The following is a 22,481-nucleotide window of genomic DNA, read 5'->3' on the forward strand; positions in this document are numbered from 1 at the left end:
CTCTCATTACCCTGTCAGGTCTGGACAGGTGATCATTAAAAAAAAACAGCACACACAAACCTCCCTCTCTTCGTGTGCTGACAAGCCAACACTAAAAAGAGGAAGTCATCGGAGTACAGATTCACATCCAGTGAGAAAGTGTTGTTTCAGTTTGCCAGTAGAAGTGACCATTAGGGCAAACTGCTGTAAACAGAAGCTGACAAACAGTTTGATAAATGAGAGCTTATCCTGACATCTCTAGTGGGCTCTCTTATGGTCGCCCAGAAAAACAGAGATGACGAGGAGAAGGAAAAGCGGGAACACGATTTGGTTGAGGTGTGAGCATGCTGAATGAAGGTACGACGTAACATGAATGTCAAAGCCCTGCAGCATGACAGTGACCCACACATGGCCTGCACCTCATGTTATGTGATGGGTGTAGGGTACACCTCTAGTAGGGAAGAGTCTCAGAATGTGTCCCATTAAAATCACTCCCTCCTCCTGATGTTCACTACAGCCCACAAAAATAAAAGCGTCGGATTGGTGGAGGCATGGGCTGGTGGGAGATTCCTCAAATTCTTTCAAATCCGTGAAGGGACGTTATAACAACTGCACACTTTGGAACTAGAGACTTGGGAGTGGGACACAGTGTTGCACAGCGGTGGTGGGCAGGAGAGTTGTCCCCAGGTCAGACTCAACTAGAGGAAGCTCTGGTTAAAGAGAAGTAGTGACCTAGAAGTATTAGTGCTGCAGCTCTGTGTAGTTACAGCAGGGGGGGAGGGGAGGGGGGGGGGGGTAGAACAGAGAGAGAGAGTAAAATCCTGGGGGCAAATTGTTTGACTTTTCACACACCGTAGGAAATTCCAGCAGGGGGAAGCAGTGTTTATTTGTTGATTTATTTATGTGGCTTCCTGTCTTTGTGCGAGTCCAGGGTGGGTTGCACCGAGCAAGGGGGCTCTACTGTGCTGTTAACCCTTTCAGTGACCTGCCTTGGGCCAGATTCTGTTACCAGCCAAGACCCGGGGGATGAGACAGACTGGGAGGAGAGGGACAGCTACAGAAGTAGAGCAGGATAGGGCCACACATCCTACAGACCAACATGTCAACACTCAGGACACACTGTTGTGCAAATGTGGACTGTAGTGTGTCAATAGTAGTGCTCTGAGCACAGTCTGTTGCTTAATGTCAACAACTGCCAATTAGCCTATACGTTGTGTCAATACTCAAGTCTTAAACAGCTGCAGCTCCGATGCTCAATACACAGAACAAATTAGACAAATTTATCTGACCATGGACACACACATTTGACGTACATGCTGTAATTCTAGCTACTGGCCTAGGATTTAGTAGGGCCGAGCAGGCAGTCCTATGAGAATCTCTCAGTTACCTTATAAAGGATGACATTAAAAGAGGCACCAGAAAGCAGTCACAGTGAGGTGAAACGGCCGAGCAGCATCCATTCAGCAGCAGCATGGGACATGGCTGGGTAAAGTATGTAGGCCACAGGCAGCTCAGCTGACACAGGCAATATGGCCGCCCACCCTAGCCTCCCACTCCCTGCTCAGTGAGCGGATAAAAGAGTGTTTAATGAGAAGCTGTGGCAGTGACCTGAGAGGGAATCTCCAAATATGTGCACCGTTCCTTTCATCTGCGGTCCAGTATAGACCCCCTTCAAATCAGGGGAGGGGAGGGATGAGAGAGTGAGGGGGAAAAGGGAGAGAGAGAGGGAGGGTTGGTGACGAGAGCCAGGAGGGCTGTCGAAGGAATGACCGTCATCTTAATTAGAACGATAGAGATGTCAGGAATGCCAACTATGTCTATTGAGAGCAAACTTCTGAGAGGCGGCTGGTTTGGGTCATGGCATTTTGGGCAAAAACGCAGAAGGAACAGTGAGGCCGGAGGGGGCCATGGGGGGGGCATATTTTGTATTTAGTCTGCCAAGACAGCAACTACTCTTCCTGCAACATTAAGGCAGTTATATATTTTAAAAACATTACATTAACATATTTTCAACACATTAAGTGTGTGCCCTCAGGCCCCTACTCTACTACCACATATCTACAACACAAAATCTGTGTGTTGCTTCACAGTCCCGGCTGTTCCATAAACTGTATTTTTATCAGTTTTAAAAAAATCAAATTGTACTGCTTGCATCAGTTACCTGATGTGGAATAGAGTTCCATGAAGTCATGGCTCTATGTAGTACTGTGTGCCTGCCATAATCTGTTCTGGATTGTGAAGAGACCTCTGGTGGCATGTATTGTGGGGTCTGCATGGGTGTCCGAGCTGTGTGCCAGTAGTCAATATCTCTCATTAATACAAGTAGTGATGAAGCCAATCTCTCCTCCACTTTGAGCCAGGAGAGATTGACATGCATATTATTGTTATCTCTCTGTATACATCCAAGGACCAGCCGTGCTGCCCTGTTCTGAGCCAATTGCAATTTTCCTAAGTCCCTCTTTGTGGCACCTGACCACAAGACCGAACAGTAGTCCAGGTGCGACAAAACTACAGCCTGTAGGATCTGCCTTGTTGATAGTGTTGTTAATAAGGCAGAGCAGCACTTTATGGAGGACAGACTTCTCATTTTAGCCACTGTTGTATCAATATGTTTTGACCATGACAGTTAACAATCCAGGGTTACTCCAAGCAGTTTAGTTCAACTTGCTCAATTTCCATATTAGTCATTACAATATTTAGTTGAGGTTTAGTGAATGATTTGTCCCTAACTTGTGTCAGGGGGCACACACTTTCTAGTAGGCTTAAATTGAAGATATGGCAAATAGGAGTGGCAATATCATCCGCTTTATCCTCAGTCATTTTCCACCCAAGTCGTCAGACCCCGGTGGTCTTGTTGATAAACTATTTTTCACCTCTTCCACACTCACTTTACAAAATTCAAAATTACAATGCTTATCTTTCATAATTTGATCAGAGATACTTGGCTGTGTAGTGTCAGTGTTTGTTGCTGGCATGCCTAAATTTCATGCCTAAATTTACAGATCATGCCAATGAAAAAAATGATTAAAGTAATTACCAAGATCAGTGGGTGTTGCGATGAACGAGCCATTGGATTCAATTAACGATGAAGCGGAGTTTGCCTTTTTGCCCAAAATGTCATTTAAGGTGCTCCAAAGCTTTTTACTATCAATCTTTGTTTATCTTTGCCTCATCCCTCAACCATATAATTTTTCAATTCCTCATCAATCCACAGGGATTTAACTGTTTTACAGTCATTTCTTTAATGGATGCATGCTAATTAGAATCAGACATAAGCAATTTCAGAAATGTGTCAAGTGCAGCGTCTGGTTGCTCTTCATTTCACACCACGGACTAACTAATATTCTTTACATGAACAACATAGGAATCACTACAAAACTTTATGTATGACCTTCTGTACACTAATAGGCGCAGCCTTTGGAACTTTGGTCTTCCTAGATATGGCTAATATAATGTGATAACTACATCCGATGGATTTGGCAAATTTCTGCAGCAATAGTAATGATGTGATCAATACATGATGATTTAATTCCTGTGCTGATTGTAACTACCCTGGTAGGTTGACAGATAACCAGTGCCTGCAACCTGGTTCAGGTTACAGCCAGTAAATATTTAAAACACCCAGAAAATATACCTCTGTTGATATCACATACATTATCAAGCATTTCACACATTATCCAGATAGTGACTGCTTGCACTTGGTGATCTATAAACAGCTCACACCAGAATGGGCTTTAGGTGAAGTGATGAACCTGTCGCCATATTACATCAACAGTGTTTAACATGAGATTCTTTAAGCTTTACAGGAATGTGGTTCTGAATATAAAAAAGGCCACACCTCCCCCTTTGGCATTTCATTTTTTATTTAACCTTTATTTAACCAGGACGGGCTCATTGAGATTAAAATCTCTTTTTCAAGAGCGCCCTGGCCAAGATAGGCAGCACCAAGTCATTACAAAAAAAATTACAGACCGACAACATGAAAAACTACAAGTAATCTAGTAAAAACAATTGAATTCACAAGAGTATAAAACAGCAAATTCAAAACATTGACAGGTCAAGGAATCAGCCTCAAAATCCTTCATCAGTGATAAACATTTCTGTATTGCTACCACTAGCAAAAGTATTATCTAAGTGAGTTTCAGAGATCGACAGAATGAATGTCATCTGTTACTAGCAAATTATTGATTTCATTAAACGTGTTTAAGCTAATTTTAAAGTCCCAGTGCTGTCAAAAATGTGATTTTCATGTGTTTAATATACATTTCCACACTGAGGTTGGAATAATACTGTGAAAAATGTGATACTGCCCTTTTAGTGTAAGAGCTGTTTGAAAAGGCCGCCTGACATTTCAGCCTGTTTTAGTGGGATGGAGTTTTTGCCTGCCCGGTGAAAATCACCAGGTGAGAAAGTTCCCAACCTCTCTGCCAATACCAGCTAGTTTTCCCCTCCCTGCCCAGACCACTCCCAGACGTCCGAGCAGAATTATTGCTTGAGAAATTGCTATTAACTAATTAGCTATTTTGCTTGTTTAAAAAAAAAAACTATTTTAACTGGAAACAATCACAGTAAGGTACATAAAGATGCACTATGCAGAAGTCTCTGCAAGTTCCTGGTTGCTAAAATGGTTTGCCTAATTTTAGTTTGTGACAAAACAAGCAGCCATTGTCTAGAGAATAATTGTACAATCTAAAACAGCTGTGAAATATATTTTCCATAAATTTAATTGGTTTATTTTCAGCTGGTGTACAAAACCGAAATGATATAAACTCCAAAACAAAACTTAAGAAATAGCACACAGAACAGACCTACCACTTCTTAGACTTGCTTTCAATGAGAATGGAATATCTATAGCTCACATTTCTATGTGAATTTGGTCAGGTCGCCCAAAAAGTTACATATAGTAGCTTTAATTGTTACCCAAAAATAATTTGATAATAGTTTTAAAAAAACGTCTACATTGGATATTTAAGAGACCGTGTCGATGACTTAGTAAATAGAACTTTAGGCTCCACAGCCCTTGCAGCCACTGGAGTAAGCAGCCTTAGTCACCCTGAGTCAGTATGAAATCTCACTGCAACGCCTCACACCACCCGTTCACAAACACCGACTAAAATCGGCAGCCCGCAAATCAACTTCCTGTTTAACGAGCCACAGGACAGGAAAACGAGGGGGGGGGGGGGGGGGGTGACGTCCATCCTTTAGTCTACATCCATCCAGGAAGAAGATTGAGATGAATCATTAGGAATGATAGTGATCCATCAGTGTAACACCACCACAGTTAACAATGTAAAAACCAGGAAACTAAACCACAGGAAATGAAGTCAACCTTAGAGTATCACGCTATGTTGGTGCATCTAAAATGTGCCGTAAATAGCTGAGATCACTTCAAGATAAGATGGGGACAGTCATGTTTGTTCATGAGGTACAGCAACAAGGGTATTTTAAAGTATTTTACGGTTTTATGGGTTGGAACATATGTGCTATAATAGCAAGTAAAGTGTACATCTTAAGGAACTACAGTCAAGTGGTTAAATCCCCCACATTCTGAGCTTTGTCAATAGACCAGCCCATGTCAACATCTAGCAGTCTAGTGGTGTCCCTTGTTACCCGTGACTTTTCCTGACCAAGAGCCACACCTCTAGTATAAATTAGGTAGTGACAAGTTGGTCCAAGTCCTCAAATGGTCTTTTCAGATCATGACATCCTCAAATTCCAATGGCTCAGATGAAGTTTACAGCTATTTCATGCCCAAAGACAAAATGATCATCTCGATTATTGTGAGCCGACGTCTTTGTCAAGGAAATGCTTTCATAGCCGCTCAAGGATCACTTTCAGAGTATATGCCAAATGTAAACAAACCCAGCCCGTACGGAAAGGAGATAAGAGGCTGCAGACTAAATAGCGAGCTCGGGCCTCATCCTTTTGGCAGTTGGCTTAGGGGAGGACTGGGCCTTTCCCCTTTTAAACCTCTACCCCAACTCACATTCCACTATGACATGGACACTTATTAAATACATTGGGTACATAACCCAAATAAATCACATCAGATGGAGATACTGTGGCAAGGTTCACATAGTAAATGTAGAATGCATGGCAGGAGGTACGGAAATAAATGGAAAATTCAATTAAAGGGTTTTCCTTCCGTCCCAAACCCTCCACCCCCACTCCTCTGCAGAGGGGAGCGCTTAAGGATTGTGCCTTCACCAGATTCTTAAAATGGCAAACATGAGATAAGGATCCCTTTCAGTCTCCTCCCAGTTCGAGGCCAACGCCTGGAAACACAACCATTGAATCCCACACAATGGAGGCGTGCAGACTGACCTCTATGGGGGCACATCCAGACCATTGTCTACGGCCCAGACATTCTGATAGACTATAAATCATGGTCTGATTCTTCACTTGCTTTTATTATTCTGTATGTTAGTAGTCATGAAACTGTATTTACGTCAATTATATACAATCAGAGTATCAAAATTTACCTAGACCACGGCTTGAAATGAGAAATGGCCTTGAGTGAATTTGCGATTGTAATGCAAGACCTTTGATCGAGTTACACATTAGACTTCAGCCACCCCAAAATACATTTATTTACTTTCCAGAAGCTCTTTATCCACCCTTTGACCTTTAATAACAACGCAGCAGTTCAGCCAATCACAAAATAAGCTGATGTCATTACACGGCTCATTCTAGGGATATGCATGTTTGTTTGTGCTGGGTTGGAGGGAATCTAGGTCCAATCCTGCCAAACAGGGAGGATGTGTAGTGTGAGGCGAGTCACCCAACAGGATGGATGCTTTTGATATGGCTCAGATCAGTCATCATTTCCTGCAGCCTCTATGAGTAAGCGGTGATTGATGACAGTATCAATGGGGCTGGTCACCATAATGATGACAGACTTTCCACATAATACATCCAGATGCGCAGATTTACCCTACTGTGGGCTAAACGATGATGGGAGGATGGGTCACAACTTAAGGGTGTGGTTCCACCCATCACTCAAACTACAATAGATTTTTTTAAGCAAATTATATTACCATGAAACACTATTTGAGTAACATTATGGACGACACAGTTTAAATATGTTATTTCCTGACTGTACAGAGGCTAAGCCACAGCATCTCCTTCTCTGTAGGTGCTTACCAGAGCGTGAAGCAGTCCAACCAGAGTGACTGTTGACCTTGTTTCTGGCCATTGAAAGAGGAAGCCATTACAAAGAGAAACAAGAAGTACAGGACAGTGAAGCACAGCTGAGGAACAAATACAGCAACCGCAAGCACTCTAAACAAGGCAACTGTGGTCAAATATGAGCAGGATGTTCCTCAAGCCGATAGTTCTCACTTTACTCAACCAGGCGCCAGTTATTTCAAATTTAATCCCAAGACTCACTGTAACCAAACAGGGTGCTCGGTTGGTAGAACCACGTCTGCCTCCTCCGCATTGGCCAACATGACATCTCCAGCAGCCCCCGCCATCAGTAAGGCTGGACAGGCAGCCAAGATTGTGTGGGTCTGCAGTTTGCTTGACACCTACACACAGACAGCACATTTTTAACAGGTTACTGTGAACTTGATGCCTGCCCTTGTCCCAGACATCTCAACACTGAGACTTAACTGGACTACCAATGAGCCATTTAGTCAAAGACAGAGGATTATGGGGGAGGATGGTCATTTCCTCAAATGGGTGTAGGGCTGGAATGACCACCGTCCTAAGACGAAGGAATTTGTGAACGGTCGGCAAGAGTCTGAACTTCATGGCTCCAACACCAATGATGTAAGAACAAGAGATGTTCAGTGGGAACGCTGACCTTTGTGCCCAGATGACCATGCTTAGGTAACCCTTGGGACTCGTTTCACAGCGATGGTGGGAGAGAGAGAGAGAAAAAGGAGCGTGACATCTCTGCTTTATTCCAGACATTCCCACTGGGGCAGGAGTGTGTAACTCCGGCCTCATTAGCCTGCACCTCATCTGCTCTAAATCTGTCACCTCCTCTAAATCTGTCACGTTCTCAGAGTCAATGTCTAAAACAGCCTCAAGCAATAGCACAGCCTGGAATCATCTCTTTAATAGCGATAGTCAGCCTGGTCTGCAAGATCAGAATATATTAAACATGAATGATCTATGGCAGGGTTTCCTAACTGGCCAGTGGGTAGTTTTACTTGCGCCCCCCCCCCCCCAAAAAAAGAAATCCTTGTCATTGTTGGAAATAAGATTAAAAACATCAGGAAATAAGCTCCAAGTGATTTTAAATTTAAGAAATCTGTTTAAGTGTTCCCACGTATACACACGATGGTGTGCACAATGTAAGCAAGGTTTGAAGTTGTTTAAGTCAAACATATTGTTTGTGCTTCTTGCAGTCAATTTGTAATTATGTTCCTGCAACCCAACCCTCCACTTAAAAAATTAATATATAAATATAAATTTAGTTGATGATTTTATGGATTCCATGGCCTGTTTTATGAAACATAGCCTAGGCGATTCAATTGTCCTGAAGTTCCTCAACTAATGTTTCATCTTGTGAAATTGGTTCAGACTACATTTATTTAACTAGGCAAGTCCGTTAAGAACAAATTCTTATTTACAATGACAGCCTAGCACAAGGCCTCCTGCGAGGCCGGAGATTTAAAATTATATTATATATTAATAAATAAATGAGGACAAAACATGGCAGTGGAATAATCAATCATAAATATCTTTCTCATTAACAGTAAGTCAGGCAAAGGCTTTAAGACCAAGGCAAAAGCCAGAATGTGACAGAGGGGAACGTGTGGGCTATTTGTAGAAAGCCTTTGAAATCCAACGTGGAGGACAGAGAGAGGGAAACAGAGGGAGCGGGAGAGCGAGCCTGAGGAAAATGTAACCAAACCAGAAAGGCAGGCTGGCCCAGTAGACAGCATTGTCACATTAACTGCCTCTTCCTGTCGTTGCCTGCCTCTCGCACTCGTTGCCTTATAAGGTGGCGTTATCACTGTGGCGATGATGTAACAGCTTAAAGTGCACCCCCCCCCCGCACAGGCAAAGCATTTCCTTCTTCAAAAACACCTCTTTATCAGATGAAAAAGTTTGTTGAAATAATGGCCTGCATCTTAAAAACGACAACCCCCACATCCTTTCACAACAATTGTGTCCTGGATGTGTGTGTGTTTGTTCTAAAGTGAAGGAATGTGAAACACGACACACACACACACACCCCCACCTCCTATGAGCCAGAAGAAGAAGAAAAACGGGGAGAGAGAGAAAACACACTGCATTACTGCTGTAGCTTCTGTAACTGTGCAAACAGCACCCTCCATCCTGCCACTGGAGAAGGCGTCATGCTCCCCGGTCTCAGGAAAGGTCTCCTATCGCAAAGTCCAATGTGTGCATGTGCGTGGCCTGAGATACCCTGCAGTGGAGGCTGGTGAGTTACACAGTCCTGTGGGTCATTAGGAGGGGGGCAGGAGGAGGAAGTCAGAACCCACCCCACCACCGACAGACATTCCACAGCTAACCCGACCCTTTATGACTCACAGCCCTTCATGTCTGACACACATACACACACAAAATGGATGCCAAGAAACTCTTCAACACATATTGCAAAGGCATATACAAACATAGTTACACACACAGGATGCCAAGATTCTTGCTTAAATATTGTCCAAATAGCCAAAGCCTAATCGTACCTATACACAGTAGAGAGCAGACTCACAACTCTCACCCAACACATAAACATCCAACCAGCCTTTTCTAAACAAAACACTGATCCCAAACATTATGAAGAAGACTAGAAGGGGGTGGGGCTGAGGGAGAGAAGATCACCAGACACCACACCCCTCTCCTGCAGTCAGAGTGTGTGACAGGTGACGTGTGTGATGTGGTGAGAGTGGGCAGGGAGGGAGCCCTGGAGCTCAGCCCCTCTGCAGAAGAGGGGGGGCAGACAGAGCCTCTTAAGAACCAACCCGGAGCAGGATCTCTGGCTCGGCCACAACCCACATCACTGACTGGGGAGAGACTGACTGGCTGCGACTCACCTCCCCGCCCTCCCCATCCACCGCCCCTCCCCTCTCCAGGGGTCTCCGCTGAATCAGACTCACTGCTGCTTCATGTCATAAACACATGTACAGTACTTAACCCCTCCCTCCCCTCAATCTAAGTGGATTTGATACAATGAGCCCGTCTCAGATTGACCCCCACAGAGTCAGTTGGCCTGGGGTGCTAAGCCGGGGGGGGGGGGGGTACCATACATGTAGGTGGGGGATATTACAAGGCCGTTGAGTGTAATGCCCTCTTAATGACTTTCATAATGCACTGGAGTCACCCCCCTCCCCCTCTGGGCTGCTGCGTGGACCAGTCCTGTGTTTGCTTCAGAAACCGATATCTTCACATTCTTACATCCTGGAAATAAATTACATTGGCCTGGTCACTAAAGACCATGGTAGTAGAGCAACACCAAAGACTGAGCTCAGAGAGACTGTACAAGATCATACCAACAACAATGTAAAGAACACTTCAAAGAACAGTGGTACTGTGTGACACATGAGAACAGTGTGAACGCTGGTGGTGTGAACGCTGGTGGTGTGAACGGTGACACACTGAGGCATTCATTCACACATGAGATTCACCCATCTGTTTGGCTGGGCCTACACTGCTGCAGGTTGTTCGATTTTCCAGTACACAGCTGCGGTGGAGGGCCCCCTGTACAGAGCACTCTTTGTTAAAAGCTCTCTTGTTAAATAATGCCTTTGGGGGCTTTGATTTGTCCAAGATATTGTCTGGTGCACTTCCCTGGCCTGCACGGCTCTTTGAGGAAGGAGAACAGAGATGCAGGCAGTTGGATGATTCCCCAGTGAGTATAGGAGAGGAAGGAATTCACTGGGGGGAAACGTATTTCTGACCCACACCCTGGGCCTGCTGTGATGTCCTCTGTCAGCTGGCCAGTGACCAACAGGGAAAGGCAGGTCACAGTACAGACAAAGATAAATCACCCCAAGTCTTTTCCTCATCTCTCTTCCGGCAGGTTATCCACTAACAGGCCTGGTTAAGGGTGGGGGGAGACACATCAAGGGCAATCCTCCTCCTTCAGTGAACACGGATCATCACTCTGTATTCGCTCCCAATCTGCCTCACGCTACGCTTATGGCCCCAAATCTCTCCTACGTTGTGGAACTGAAAGGCACAGAGTGATCTGATTCTCAGGGCTACTTCTACAACTGGAGTTGAATAAGGAAGCAACAGAAAACCACAGAAGCCACAACCTTTCTTCCCCTTTCCTGCTACTCCCTTGAGATGGACTCTAGTAGGAGTCACATACTGGGCTGAACTAGGGCAAACAAGCCCACGGGACTGAGCGAGTTTAAATGGGGACATCTACGGCACGAGATGAGCCAGTGGTCTTGACACATCATACTAGAGAGATGGTGATGGCTGTGCCCAACCTAGCCCGAATAACCTCTCAAGTTATAGGACAAACCTTTATGAGTCTAGTGGGTGAACTGTCTGGCATAGCTGTACGCTTCTGGTCTTTGTAAGGTTGTTTGTGTGCTAGCAACAGTCTCTGAAGAGCTGCCTTTGTGTTGCAACACACTCGAGGCAAAAAAGCCAGGCATTTCACTCCCTCCCTTACAATCTGCCGGTCTGCCTCTGTAAATGCCTGACTAGAAAGAGCGCCTCCCACACGAGGACCCAACCACACGGCTGAAATGTTAAACCGCACTAGCTTGCTGATGAAGACAAAATCTAACCGGCTGCTGGCCAAAAAATATAAATATATAGCCTAAATCCTAAAAATAAGCCTGTGTATTCCCGTGGGCAGTGCTCTAATCCTCTTACAGTCTTTTGTCTGGGCTCTGTACACTTGAGTCTTTCAGTGGCGCTGCAGACATTAGATGCAAACAATGGGCCAAGGACAGAGGATGTGTTGCTGTGGTTGATTCTCTCTGTGCCCTCTGACTGGATGCAGGATGAAACCATGAACCGGCAGACAGCGACAAAGTCAGACAGGGACTGTGTGTGTTTAGGCACTTGTTTATTTTCTGTTGTTTTCCAAGGGCCGGGGGCAATTAACAACATCCCAAGTCCCAACAGGCCTAGTTTTGAGACCCTCTCTCACACTGTGCCCCACTTACCAGGGTCTTTAATAATAAAACGAGAAGCCACAATAGAAATGAGAGACGGCCTCAGAGAAAACACTTCAAAGAGCTGCTCTTCTTTATGACCTTCCCTTATCATGGCTACAGGGTATCAGGAGCCCCATAAAAGGTGTTGTGAGAAGCAGTAGTGTCTGCCGATGAACTAACAAGTATAGATCCTTCAAAAAGACAGGAAGCAGTTCACTTTGGTTGTTAATACACACCTGCTCGGAGCACCCCAGCAGCAGGTTCATCAGATCGAACCACATCAACACAGACCAACCAGTCCTGACCCAAACTCAGCTGACCAACGGTTAAACCCATCAGACCTGCAGTTTATAAGCCAACACTTGCATCACTTCTATCCAAACAGATCTGTAAAGTAGGTCGTTGGGAATGTGTCCTTCAGCTCAAGGTTACAATTTGAGCAGCATTCTCCACAGCTATGGAAAGTCACTGACCAAAAGGCTTACCAATACTGTGGGTCTCTGACCATGCCCTCCTGATCCTCCTTAGCCCTTCCACCAGAGCCATCTTCTTATTAAGTCCCCTGATCCAGCTGCCTCTCCTCCAGCTGGAATAACGGTGAGATCATGTCAGGGGCCAGCCTGCTACCAGAGCTTGATGCAGCTCAGACACCAAGTGCTGCGGTTAAACAAACACTCGATACATTAAAAACTCAATGACAAGTCAGTGGGAGGATGGGGTCAATGGTAGAAAATGTTCTATTGCGAGTCAACTATAAAAACGGTGTGGTCCAAGGCAGATCTTTACCAAATGGTATAGCGCCAGACTGTAACCGCCTGGAGTATATCACTGATGTGGTTAGGATAGAGCCATCCATTGATGGCATGCCCCTGGTGATGATGACCCAGGCAAAGGTCACCTTTAAAAGTAACTGGTCTCTGGTTCATTGTGAACTCAAGTGGACTGCGTAGCTGTAGTAGGCATTCTACTAGCCGAAATGTCTGCGTTTCACTGTGGAGGAGCCTTTCCAATAGCAGAGATGAAGGCCTTCAGCAGACTCATACAAACAGACAACATGTTTCTCTGCAGCAACATATTGATGTAAAGTACAACGTAGTCTCTCTGCACATCTGCTCCCAGTAACCAAGTCTCCCTGTGGCCTGACACTGACTGGATATGATATCAAATATTAGAACCAGCCTTGTATCCAGACAGTCTTTCCTGAGGGGGTTTCAGGGGATTTGTGAGACAGACGATGTGTAGGGTTCAGGCCAGGGTTAACTTCCAGAACAGATTGGGGACATCTACTGCTGCTGCGGTGGTGGCACTTGGCAAGACCAGTAACATGGGTCAATTGACAGAGATACAAATAACATTAGTGAAACCTAGTAGGCTGCACTAGAGGACGGTATTTCAGGTCCTACACTTAAGTCCTTGACTATGAGCGTTGTGGTAGAGCTAGCTAGACAAACGCACTGGTGACTAAAAGCCAGTGTTGATGGTGGTGACTCAGATCGGAAATTGGTTAGAACTGCCATTTTCCACTAAAGCAAGATGCTTAATCTGAACTTCTAAAGAAAAGTATCTCATAGTGCAGGGTAGGCAACCCAGGTCCTGGAGTGCCACAGGTATGTTTTTCATTTAACCCACCTGGAAACCAGGTGTGGGGAATATAGGCAATCGCTGAACCAAGGGCCGGGGGCAATTAGCTCAGTTGGTCAGGTGTGGTGCCGAGTTGGAACAAAATCCTGCAGGACCTGTGGCACTCCAATAACAGGGTTGACTACCCCGGTCATAGTTTGTATGGGTTACTTGGGCTGCTAACTTAGCCCACTTCTGCATTAGAATACATACAAAATAATACCTGGGTGTCTATGAAATTAGAGTCTCAGACACAAGGCCATGATTATAGACAGTGGATTGCAGTAGTGGTGCTTTTAATAGCAGCACAGAGGGCCACCTGCTAAAAGCCCTGCTGTGCAGCACTGTGGTCCGGCTCCCCTGCGTCACTAAGCTTGGCTCTCACAGGTAGACTAAATAATGACTAGTCCACAACTGCCAAAAATGCTACCTGCGTCCTTGGTGAGGCTTTTATCAGAACAGACAAATGCTAGACACACACACACACCTTTGCTGACTGAAGGGACAAAAAAATGCTCATGCATTTATTTTTCCACACACACCAATCTACTAGCGTTGACTGGCAAAATTGCCAGAACATGAAACAGGAGGGGGAACTTTGTTTGGTTAGACGGAACAATGTTTACCACCAACCCATGGCGAAACCCCACAGTAATTTCTCTGCTATGTGGAGAAACTAACTTCTCTCCTAAAGCCCCCTCCCACTCCCCTCTTTGCCCCATAATAATGCAGCCCCTCCCCTTTTGCACAGACCACCACACCTAAACACACACTCCTTTCTCCCAATTGCCTACAAGTCCCCAAAAGCACAGGGCCTGGTCCAATCAGCACAGAAACACACACACACTTACAAACAAGCAGTACTTCTAGTTGATGTAAAAATGTGATGTGATAAATATCACATCTCACACGTACAGACAGAAACCACAGACGGAAGTAGGGGATCTGCACATTGCAGATTTGACTGCTGACTTTAAACAATCCAAAATTAGAGATTTGGGGGTTGATATCTATAGCCAAACAGTGGCATGTTGGCACCAGCTCAGAACACAATCTCCCAAAAGAAACGCAGAGTGGTAGTACTAATGATAAGTAGGATATACAAGATGTTACAAGTCACTAACCTTAGCCAACAGCAACACTACTATAGCGTGTGGGTTGTTTTCAAAGACCCCATCTACGGCCTCTACCATGTGAAGGCATGATGGACCTCTCCACACTCCCCTAAAATGTAGCCCCACAAACAAACAGGAGGGGGAGCGAGAAACAGACCAGAAAGAATGGCTGACATGGAAAAACACAAACAGCCCCCCACCGACCACTTCAAAAACAAGTGCACCCAAAGATGGGTAGGACGACACCCCTTGCCCTCAATGTGACCACGCAATTTCCCTGTTAGCCGGCCTGCCTGCCCTGGAGGACTTTCCCAGCGCGCCACATTGTCCACATCTGCAATCCTGCAACCCCCCTTCTTTTTCAGTCAGGCAAAAAAAACAGGACACCCCACCCCCCTGAAACTAGCTATAATGGGCCACAAATGGAATGTTTCCCCCTGCATGCTCTTGCTGTGGGAGAGAGAGAAGAGGGAGCGAGGGAGAGGGGTTACATTCCATTCTGCTCTGTCCCTATCGCCGCCTGGTCGTTTTACATTCCGCTGATTTCAGATCAGGGTCAGCAGTATTGCTCCCAGGCAGATGACAGGTCGGACACTGACGTGAGATTAGGGAGGGACCACACCTGTAAAAAAGTGGGCAGCTAGAAGGCCCTCAGGCAGATGAAACAATTGAAACTCAGGTGTAGTTTCTCTATGGGCGGAGACAGGTATATCCACACCCACAATCAAGTCTTTCCTGCTCATCCCTACATCAGCCCCAGTCACATAAAATCAACAAAGGAGAGAGAACTGGCTTATTTTAACATGGAAATCAAAATCAGCCACTCCCAGTAGTCTAGTGCTTTGTGCCACAATTCCATAAAACAGCCATGGGACACGTTTGGAGAAACCAAACCAGCCAGCCAGCCCCAAACTGATTGAGTCAGCCAGTCAAATGAATATCTTTGGGAACTGGGAGGGGAAGGAAGACATTTAGAACACTGCCCACCTTAGCAGTGTGCTAATCTGTGCAAGTCAGGGCACTGTGACATGGGTGAGTCAGGTTAGGAGAGAATACGCGTTTCTCTCTGTGGGGCTGAGTTGTAAAAGACTGTCAGTCACCAACAAATCACAGTCATGCAAACCAGGCAGGTACTTTGATAGCGCAGTGATAATAGGGAAATGAGGAGTGATACAAATTCCCGTTCAATTGAATAATGTGAGCGACCATATCAAAACAGGGTACGAAAAAGTGTTGCCATCACATCCGACTGACAGTAGTTGGGTTTTACCCCTTTTGCACATATTTGGTGGCTGAATGTCCTTTGCTTTTAAGTGGGTTGGCAAACTGACATCCCGAGAGACATTTGCATGGACACTGATTCCAACATTGCCCCACTAGAATTGCAATAAAACAAAAAGAATGGCCTCACAGAATTTTGTGTACTACAACATGTCTCAGCCTGCAGTTGATTTAATGCATTAGGTTGGACTTAATATTCCTCAAGCTGAAATGGAGCTCTCTGAAGTGTGTTAAGTTGTAACCAGTGTAGTAAACTGGACTAGACTGAGCAGGACGAAACTTGGGTGTTAGAAAAAACACTTTAGGTAGACCATTCATAGATAATTGACAGTTTCTTTTGACATGAGCACTTTGTCCATACTCTGCTTAATGCCTCCACTTTACGTCTGATTTCCACATACATGCAGTAAGTCTAAATACATTGGCTACATTACATTAACTGTAGAATCATTGGTGGGAGGCATTCATTAACTTTATACAACTGGCACAGCAACTGCAGTGAAAACGCCACAGGAATTTGCCCTTCATTCCCCTGCCGACTTTTATGAAATAAATTAATGTCACGCCTCCCCAATTTCTCGTCCAATCAAACTCCATGTTAAATTTAAGTAGCGTGTTTTATTATTTTTATTCCTTACATTTAAGGATACACATTTTAAGTGTTCCAAAAATCTATACATTCTTCAGTAACCGGTGTTGATTTCAGTTAATTAGTCCCCATTGCTTGCGTTTGTAGGCCATTTGAGTCAATCATTGATTATTTTTCTTCCTGTGAGGAAACTTTGGCCTCCCTTCTTTTACAGGCAGACATATTTAGAGTATATCGACATACATAGAGGGTAAAGCTGAACGCAGGGTTAGACCATATCAATTAGTTTAATGAATAATGCTGAGCGTCAAAACGCTGAGTAACGACGGGCTGTAATATAATGCTCTGTGCGGTGTCACTCCACTAAATTAACGCAAACAATTTTGACAGTAAAATGTGTAACACTACACACCCTCAATCCCAGACTGTCAAGTAACGTTGCTTCAAATCATCATCAATTGTTCTAACTCCACATCCACGATTAAGTCAAGTCTAAAAACCGTAAAAATATTTTCAGCTGGAAATGGTGCTACGATACTGTGCGACAGAACAAGTAGATAACAAAAAAAAACAATTGAACTCAGCAGTGTTTGATCTGCTTCGACCCAGAACATCTGATAGGATTTAGGACACCATTCCGTATGCTATTTTTGAGTCACATCGAAATTATGCATATTACGTTGGCCATCTTGAATCTTGTTATTCTCAAGAAAAATGGCAGAAATAACGCCTGGAAAATTAAGGCTAAATAAACGCCAGAACTATATAGGCTACAATGTTTCATTCCAATAAAAAGAAAAATCACCGTTGTCCCCAGTCGAGTTAGAAAATACCGGTAGTTGTCGAAATGACGCATGTGGAAAGAGTTTTATAGGCCATTTCTTGTTAAACGTATAACACCATATCGACACAGGAAAGTTCGTTACATTGAGACGGTATAAAATCTCGTTGCTTTAAAGATGCAACCAGGGCCCAAATTCAGTCCCCGACCTCTCCCTGTCATTACCTTTCTCTGCTGTTTCTCCCAGGCCGGGTCCAGCAGCAGGTCCCGGTCCCAGTCATTTTCTTGTTCTCTTGGGTCCATGTAAATGGCTGGACCTCCAGACGATGCTTGACTATTAGAAGCGTGATAATCTACCATAGTCTATGGTAGTCAAGCTATTAGCTATTGAAAGAGAAATAAAAGGGGATGTGACCCAGTTGCGGTAACTCTATTTGCTTTCAACGTTCGGTCAGGAATATCCGATCTGTACACTGAAAATAACCGCTACAAAAACGCTTAATCTCCAACCGAGGAGGGAATGGTGTGGTCGCAAGCAAAGAGCCGCTCCTACAAAACTGGAGTAGGTTGCCAGGCCCAAATAGCTCATGAATATTCAGTGACCTGCTTATTATTCATGAGCTCATGAAAAACTGCACCCGAAAGGCTGGAGAACACATAACTTAGTAGTAGACTACAGCCTACTAAAAGTATTGTTCTAAAAAGTATTATGCCTGATATGTAGCCTAATGCCTTTGTCAAGTAGCGCAAATCAATGCAGATGGAAGTCTGTACATGTTGCTATATAATTGCAACATTGTATCAAAATGTAAGATGCAATTTATGCCAGCCCCTTGAAACGATACAACGGTGAAATAAAATAATGCACAAATGTATTTGTAGCCAGTATAGACCGATTTACGAATTAAAACATTATTTGGAGCTCTAAACTACAATAGTTTTGATAACTGCTACCTGTATAATATCCATAGAATATTAAAGTAACTGTCCAGCTAAAATGTCACTTTTAGAAGTTCATATTCTGTTAACTTATATCCAAATAATGTTGTTGAATCATCTTCTACATGGCCAATTCGTTTCTCTCATACATTTGAGAGAAAAAACGTTAAAAACCCCACTTCAACTTGTATCTTAAACAGATATTTAAAAAATGCCTGCTATTTCCTCATTGAGGACGCTGTCCTGAGGAGGATAGGCTGGCCAATCAGGGGTCTACTCACAGTCATATTTTTTAACAACCAGTATACACCCACACCATTCTGTTGTAGGGGTACGCCCACACCATTCCAACACAGAAAAGCTTATTTTTAACATAAACTATTTATCTCATATTGTAATTCATTTTAGGTCATATTTAATAGAAATCTGGAGAGTTACTTTAAGCGCAAGCAAGAGTCATATATTAGTAAGTATATGACTCTACACAGGGGCGCTTTCAGCAGTGCAACATTTTGGATCGTTCGGATACAAATATACTGTGTAGAACAAACATGCCTCTCTGAATTGAATTGTGGCAGCTTTATTAATGGAATTTCTATCTGCAACATTCTACAATGTTTCTTCTTCTTGCAAGACAAGAATCAGATGGAGCCTATAACAAGACCCACCCATTCTATGTAATATTAATGAGGACATGCTACACCATGAATCATTTAGCCAGTGAGCCCATTGGTGTTGTTACCCTACTCAGATTGTTGTGGTCCCCTCATGGAAAGCCTATGCCACCTCACTGGTGCCCAAACTTATAGTCCTTCATGCAGGTGCATCGAAACAAAAACCGTATGAAATTCACTTCGGCCTATGCTTTTGTTTGAAAGCTTGTCGTGTGTAAAGCAGCTTATATTTACCATTCAAATTTCATAGGCTGGGTCTGGCTGACATGCCCAGACACTACATTAAGTAGGTCACGCTCTAACTGTGTGTCTGTGCCAATTATCATCATCGAGGCCCAACATACCATATAAATGATCGCAGGCCGCCATCGCTCCCTTTCATGTTTTGTGATGTTTTCATGACTGCCACATAGTGCCACATTCCTAATAGTTTTCTGATATACAGAAATCCCATTCGCATTGGACTCCATCCCCATTACTATAAGGAATCATTGTGGTGTGTACAATGTCACGGTTAAATGATTACACATCAAAGCGTCATACTGTTTTATAATGAATTCATCTCATTTTAATGACAGTTAGGCCGATATTTGGCACCTATTTTTTTTAAATCCCCAAAATCAGCCTGTTGCAGGTGAAGCTAATACATGATGAGAAGGAAAATTAATTCAAGGTGTGCATCTACAGCTGTTCTCCTTTGATATCAATGTTTATTGATCGTAATTTCCGTTATTCAAGATAGTTTAATAAGTCTGGGGTGTGTGTGTGTTGAGAGAAGTACAAAATGAGCAGCTGTACTTCTTCAAGCTCAATTTTTTGCTTCTGAGTTATCTAACACAAGCGTAATAATGGCGCAACAGGAAATAGCTTGAAAGTTTGCCACAGTCCCCCTGGGTCCGGATTGTGCTTTTTTGACTATACATACAGTAACAGTCAAAAGTTTGGACACACCTACTCATTCAATGGTTTTTCTTTATTTCTTCTATTTTCTACATTGTAGAATAATAGTGAAGACATCAAAACAATGAAATAACACATATCTACTCACATAGTAACCAAAAAAGTTTTCAACAAATCAAAACATATTTTATATTTGAAATTCTTCAAAGTCGCCACCTTTTACCTTGATGACAGCTTTGCACACTCTTGGCATTCTCTCAACCAGCTTCATGGAATCCATTTCAATTAACAGGTGTGCCTTGTTAAAAGTTAACTGCAGCAAAGAAACCACTATTAAAGGACACCAATAATAAGAAGAGACTTACTTGGGCCAAGAAACACAAGCAATGGACATTAGACCGGTGGGAATCTGTCCTTTGGTCTGATGAGTCCAAACTTGAGATTTCTGGTTCCAACCGCCGTGTCTTTGTGAGACGCAGAGTAGTTGAACGGATGACCTCCGCATGTGTGGTTCCCACCGTGAAGCATGGAGGAGGAGGTGTGATGGTGTGGGGTTGCTTTGCTGGTGACTCTGTCAGTGATTTATTGAGAATTCAAGGCACACTTAACCAGCATGGCTAAAACAGCATTCTCCAGCGATACGCCATCCCATCTGGTTTGCACTTTTATTATAATTTGTTTTTCAACAGGACAATGACCCAAAACACACCTACAGGTTGTCTATTTAAAAATATATATATTTATTTAACTTGGCAAGTCAGTTAAGAACAAATTCTTATTTCCAATGACGGCCTACGCCGGGATAAACCCGGACGACACTGGGCCAATTGTGCACCGCCCTATGGAACACCCAATAACGACCAGTCGAGATACAGCCTGCAATTGAACCAGTGTCTGTAGTGATGCCTCTAGCACTGAAATGCAGTGCCTTAGACCGCTGGGCCTCTCGGGAGTCCAAATAGTGTAAGGGCTATTTGACCAAGAAGGAGAGTGATGGAGTGCTGCATCAGATGACCTGCCTCCAAAATTACCTGACCTCAACCCAATTGAGATGGTTTGGGATGAGTTGGATTGCAGAGTGAAGGAAATGCAGCCAACAAGTGCTCAGCATATGTGGGAACTCCTTCAAGAATGTTGGAAAAGCATTCCTCATGAAGCTGGTTGAGAGAATGCCAAGAGTGTCATCAAGGGAAAGTATGGCTACTTTGAAGAATCCCAAATATAAAATAAAACACTTTTTTGGTTACTACATGATTCCATATATGTTATTTCATAGTTCTGATGTCATGACTATTATTCTTCAATGTAGAAAATAGTAAAAATAAAGAAAACCATGGATGAGTAGGTGTTTCCAAACCTTTGACTGGTACTCTATATTAAGACCGTCCATAGAGAGTGATGCTTTGAAGCGGATATTTACACATACCAAAAGTCAAGGTCTCTCTGCAGAATAAACATTTCTCAAAACATTCCCAGTGTCAAACTCCTCTTCTCTACACTTATTCAGTCTGCTGAAAAGGAGGCAACAGAAAGTTAATAAAATGACAGCATACACTTAGTTGCTATGATGACATAGCATTGTTATGGAATGACTCAAATCTGATGTTCGGAACAAATAACTGGAAGTCTTTATTGCAAAGTGAATCTACGGTAACATTTTATTTAAAACAATATTGGAACAAAAACCAGTTGAACAGGCGGAGGAGGGGCTGAAATCCAGTGAGATTGGATCAGTTGCACATCGGGTCAGTTGTACTGTACATCGTCATGTGGAGCCATCGTCAGTTGTATATCGTCATGTGGAGCCACTACAACCAGAAAAAGGGTGAGACACAACAAATCAATATTTATTTAAATGGCTGTCAGGCCAATGTGGATATGTGCAGAGGTGGAGGAGGTTTACTTGAGTAAAAGTATAGATACCTTAATAGAAAGTTATTTGAGTAAAAGTGAAAGTCAGCCAGTAAAATACTACTTGAGTAAAAGTTTAAAAGTATTTGGTTTTAAGTATAAAGTATAAAAAGTACATGTAATTTCTCAAATATACTTAAGTATAAAATTCATTATACTTAGCAAAGCAGACAGCACCATTTTTTTGTTTTTAAAATGTATGGACAACCTGGGGCACAGTCCCACACAGTCCCAACCTGGGGCACAGTCCCACACAGTCCCAACCTGGGGCACAGTCCCACACTCAGACATTAATTACAAAAGATGCATGTGTTTAGTGAGTCCACCAGGTCAGGGGCAGTAGGGATGACCATGTGTTTAGTGAGTCCACCAGGTCAGGGGCAGTAGGGATGGCCATGTGTTTAATGAGTCCAACAGGTCAGGGGCAATAGGGATGGCCATGTGTTTAATGAGTCCAACAGGTCAGGGGCAGTAGGGATGGCCATGTGTTTAATGAGTCCACCAGGTCAGGGGCAGTAGGGATGACCATGTGTTTAATGAGTCCAACAGGTCAGGGGCAGTAGGGATGGCCATGTGTTTAATGAGTCCAACAGGTCA

At 43.7% G+C, this 22,481-nt stretch overlaps 1 protein-coding gene across 2 annotated transcripts in view; it reads right to left on the reverse strand.

Annotated features, from left to right (window-relative positions):
- The window catches only part of LOC135552734 (alpha-actinin-4-like), a 47,895-nt gene extending 29,886 nt beyond the window's left edge, over nucleotides 1-18,009 (reverse strand). For both annotated transcript variants that reach the window (XM_064984545.1, XM_064984544.1), the window contains exon 1: nucleotides 17,686-18,009. In XM_064984545.1, the coding sequence (XP_064840617.1) occupies nucleotides 17,686-17,820 (135 nt within the window). In that variant the 5' untranslated portion in view covers nucleotides 17,821-18,009. The remainder of the gene's footprint in view (nucleotides 1-17,685) is intronic.
- Nucleotides 18,010-22,481: the final 4,472 nt, after the last annotated feature.

Source organism: Oncorhynchus masou, chromosome 13, assembly GCF_036934945.1.
Source record: "Oncorhynchus masou masou isolate Uvic2021 chromosome 13, UVic_Omas_1.1, whole genome shotgun sequence".
Taxonomy (NCBI): Eukaryota; Metazoa; Chordata; class Actinopteri; order Salmoniformes; family Salmonidae; genus Oncorhynchus; species Oncorhynchus masou.